The sequence below is a fragment of the Macadamia integrifolia genome, chromosome 3 (genome assembly GCF_013358625.1).
Source record: "Macadamia integrifolia cultivar HAES 741 chromosome 3, SCU_Mint_v3, whole genome shotgun sequence".
Classification (NCBI taxonomy): Eukaryota; Viridiplantae; Streptophyta; class Magnoliopsida; order Proteales; family Proteaceae; genus Macadamia; species Macadamia integrifolia.
This window is the reverse complement of record NC_056559.1, coordinates 4,399,832-4,403,664: the sequence shown is the minus strand read 5'-3', so window position 1 is coordinate 4,403,664 and position 3,833 is coordinate 4,399,832. Positions and strand designations below refer to the sequence as shown.

At 39.6% G+C, this 3,833-nt stretch overlaps 1 protein-coding gene across 5 annotated transcripts in view; it reads right to left on the bottom strand.

Moving 5' to 3' along the window:
- LOC122074735 (protein IQ-DOMAIN 10-like) overlaps positions 1-3,018 on the bottom strand; it is a 48,880-nt gene extending 45,862 nt beyond the window's left edge. The window contains exons 1-2 of one of the 5 annotated variants that reach the window (XM_042639690.1): positions 2,692-3,018; positions 99-213 (exon numbers count right to left, since the gene is read on the bottom strand). In XM_042639690.1, coding sequence (XP_042495624.1) covers positions 99-167 — 69 coding nt within the window. In that variant the 5' untranslated portion in view covers positions 168-213; positions 2,692-3,018. Of the gene's footprint in view, positions 1-98; positions 214-918; positions 942-2,550; positions 2,580-2,691 lie in introns of those variants that run through there. The other 4 variants (XM_042639686.1, XM_042639689.1, XM_042639688.1 and 1 more) reach the window with 4 other exon arrangements.
- Positions 3,019-3,833: the final 815 nt, after the last annotated feature.

The following is a 3,833-nucleotide window of genomic DNA, read 5'->3' as shown; positions in this document are numbered from 1 at the left end:
CCCCCCCCCCCAAAAAAAGAAAACAAAAAGAAGGGGGGGGTGGAGAAAGAAAAAATTACACAAAACTGTGAAGGAAAAAAATGAATAAATATATTTACCTTTTGTTGTTTTTCCTCTTTCACTTTCTTTCGGCTAATTATGGTCTTAAACCAGTCTCCAGAACCCATTATTATTCACCAGAATGGTGATGACTATATACAATCTAACAAATACCTGAAACAGAAACTTCCATGGTGATTAGAAAATTCTTGAAGTCCCAGCTGAATAGAAACTGAACTCAAAGAAATATAAAAACAAGGGAAAAGACGGGGCACAATGTGTCATCCTCTCCCCTCCCCATTCAGAAAAGACCCCCTTGCCCTCCTATGTCCAGCACGGCGATTGGTGCATGCCGCTAGCTTAATTAAAGCTGGCGGCATGCCCAACCCTCTCCCAGAAAGAACACCAAATACATTAAATCGTGGCAAATTTTAATTAGGATTAATGGAAGTTTAAGTTGATGGCTACAATGCATAACTACAACAAAACCTGTGAAGTAACAAACTTTTTATTTCTTTTTCCTTCTTTTATTTTTCCTGTTTGGGGGGTAGGGATGGGTGGGGTAATAACAAAGCAGCACAAGATGTTTTCCCCACCCATATGATCAAATGTGAACTTGAATCATTGATAGGTAAACAATTGGTCATTTTGTTCAGAACAAGAAAAAAACTAACTAATCATTATGGGAAAAGGTCTGGTTACTGAGAAAACACAGACAACAATCCATTGTTGTTTTAGAATAGTACCACCTTGAAATTTCTATGCTTTCAATAAAATCTTAAGGCTTCCCACGAAATGTGTAAAAAGATTTTTTGTCATAATTAGATTCAAATTATGGTAATTGCATCAAATGTATCATCACAGAGGCAGGGAGAGCACCTTGAGACTGTAGCTGTGACAGCTGAGCTCCACAGAGATAAGCATCAGAATTTCAAAGACACTTCAGCACCCACTGAAATGGGAGTTACCAAGGAATATGCAGGCGCCGATGGATCCTTGGGTCAGACAGAACTTACCCCACCCCCCGCCAAAAAAAAAATGAGGGTGGAGGATTGCCAAATCCTATCATTCACAGAAATCGAAGAGCATGTGCCCATGTGTACAAAGAGTGTGTACCATCATTAGATCCAAAAGTATGGCAATTGCATTAAATCATGGTAGCAGGAACACAATATTGTCTAAAACTGGTTGGCAGGTCACAAGGACAACAAGAATAGCCCTTGGTACTCAGAAAATGAAGGCCATATGGTCACTCCAAAAGGGAAAAGAGAAAGAGTGGAAAACCTACGTAAGTTTACAGGATAAGTAGGAACTACTGGCAATTGCAGTCCTAAAACCATGGTTGTGAGAGAGGCACAGTTAACAGTAAATGATATTTGATCCTCATGAGTTGGATAATTATAGGTTCTATGCATCAAAGCAATTCAACAAGCCTGGAGGGATATTAGAAAGATTTCAGTTTTATTTCATACGTTCAAGGTTTAACAATCACTGAAAACAAAATATCAGACTTAACTAAAGTTCAACTGCTGTTTTAATAGTTTAATCAACACATTTTATGAATTCGGAACACATTCTTAATAGGGTATGCATTTGAATTAGTTTGCTTCCCAATATGTGAGGCTTACAGTTGCATCTGGATTCATTTCCAAAGAAGCTATTACAAGAAAGATAAAATACAAAGATTTGATCCCATCTTCACCACAGATGTGTTCTCTCTGCTTTTTCAAATACAAAGTGGAGGTAATGTGGAACGGTCTTACACATGAGAATAGTGAATGCCGAAGCAGCCCTTTTAAGTTTATCCATGCAGTCCAGGCAAGTGACAACCCCCCCCCCCCCCCCCCCCCCACACACACACACACATAAACTGGCATCTATAACAGTGCAGGCTATGGTCTTAGAGGAGCTATTCCCAACTTCTAACCTTTCCACGATCAGCATTCTCCTCAAGATTACTTGATCCATTGACTACTCTATTGAGTGGATTATTCAATCACCCCATCCTCAATGATAAGGATGATCAGTGTTATAAATGGGTGGAACACTGAAACTGATTCTCTCTATCTCTAGCACAAGAGGTCAAACTATGAATCCAGGAAATACTCTAGAGTCAATCTTCCAAATAAAGCTTGAGATAGTAACAGTATCGACACAATATTAGTCCAAAGGTATAATGTTTCACTGACCCCAAGTGCAGGAAAAAAAAAAAGAAGGCATTGGTGTATCATTTGTTATAGATATTATCAACATAAACATGAAGTTTTACAATCTGATTCATGAAAGCCCCATGCTTAATTGCTTGACATTTCTTTGGAACTAAACTCCTTATCAGATAAATCAGCAATTCTTGCAGTAAAGCATCCGAAAGCCCCTACCAATCAAGATCTGGGCAATGCATGTTATCAGAGAAAGATTTCTTAAAATGTTCAAAACAATACTGAAGTACCAACTAAATCAATATAGCAAATAAGAAAGACCCATTTCGTGAAATTGAAACAACTAGATTACCAACAAATTACCACCCATAATTCCCCAAACCCCAAGCCTGGATCCTCCTAACTCAAAAGGAGTCTGGGACATTTCTACACAGAATGACAAAAAAATAGAAAGAAGAGAAACAAAAAGTACAGATGGGTAAGGATGCCATACCAGAGAAGAAGAAGCACATGGTCCACAGAGGTGTCTTGGGAAGGTGACAATATTGAATGTGGAGTATATAATTAGTGGAAGTAGTAGTAAAGGAGAAGAAAAGCTTGGAGATAAGAGAGAAGAGAAATTGAAAATATTGTAAATGTGGATATGGAATGCCATGGATGGGTCAAAATGTCGGAGGGGAAATAAAAAGAAACTCAAACAAATATGTACAAATTCCTTCTGCATATCAATCAAAGTCCCAACAACTGACTTCCCAACTCATTTGAAGGTGTTGGGTGATCCGTATGAGTCCCAGCAATAATAAGGAATACAGCGACAGGAAAACCAACGACGACAACGTTGATAGAGACGGCTCTCCTATTTTATTCCGAGCAGGGTTTTTAAACCAGGAATCGGAATCGGAATCGGAATCAAAATCGGCTTGAATATTCAGAAAAAAAAGAAAAAAAACAATCCAGTGGACAAGGCTTCTGCTACTACAGGGTCTCAGAGGGGCAATTTAACCATTGTGCCATAGGCTCACATTCATCGATTTTTGGGGCTGGTCCCAATTAGGGGTGTCAATTCGTGGCCCGACCCGACTAAATCGATCGGGACCGACCGTTTATAGACCGTCCCAGCCCGAACCGTTTATTAAATGCGTCGTGCTTGAGCCCGGCTCGTTTATAAATGGTCGGTCTCGGTTTTGCTACTTGGATCGTCAGGCGCCCGACCGAGACCGGCCTATTGTGCATCGACTTAGCCCGACCCTTTAATGATTGTAGAATACCTATTTTACCCCCCTCCAAATTAAAGAATAAAAAGTAAAAAGTAAAGACATGTTCACATTTTAAATAATGGTTATATTTGGTATCATTTATTAATTTATTTTCATTTTTTTGGGCTTGCATGAGTGGGCCGGAATATAAGTGCACATTTTAAAGAGGGCCCGTTTAAAAACCGGTTAAAACCCGTTTAACATTAAACATGTCCGTAGCCCGATTAAGGCTCGACTAAAGCCCGATTAAAGTAGTCCGATTATAGCCCGAGGCTGACTGACCGAATATAAAGTGTACCATGCCCTCAATAACTAAGCCCGATTAGTTAAATGGGCGGACACGGTGTAGCCTTTGAAAGTCCTCAAGCCCGATTAAGCC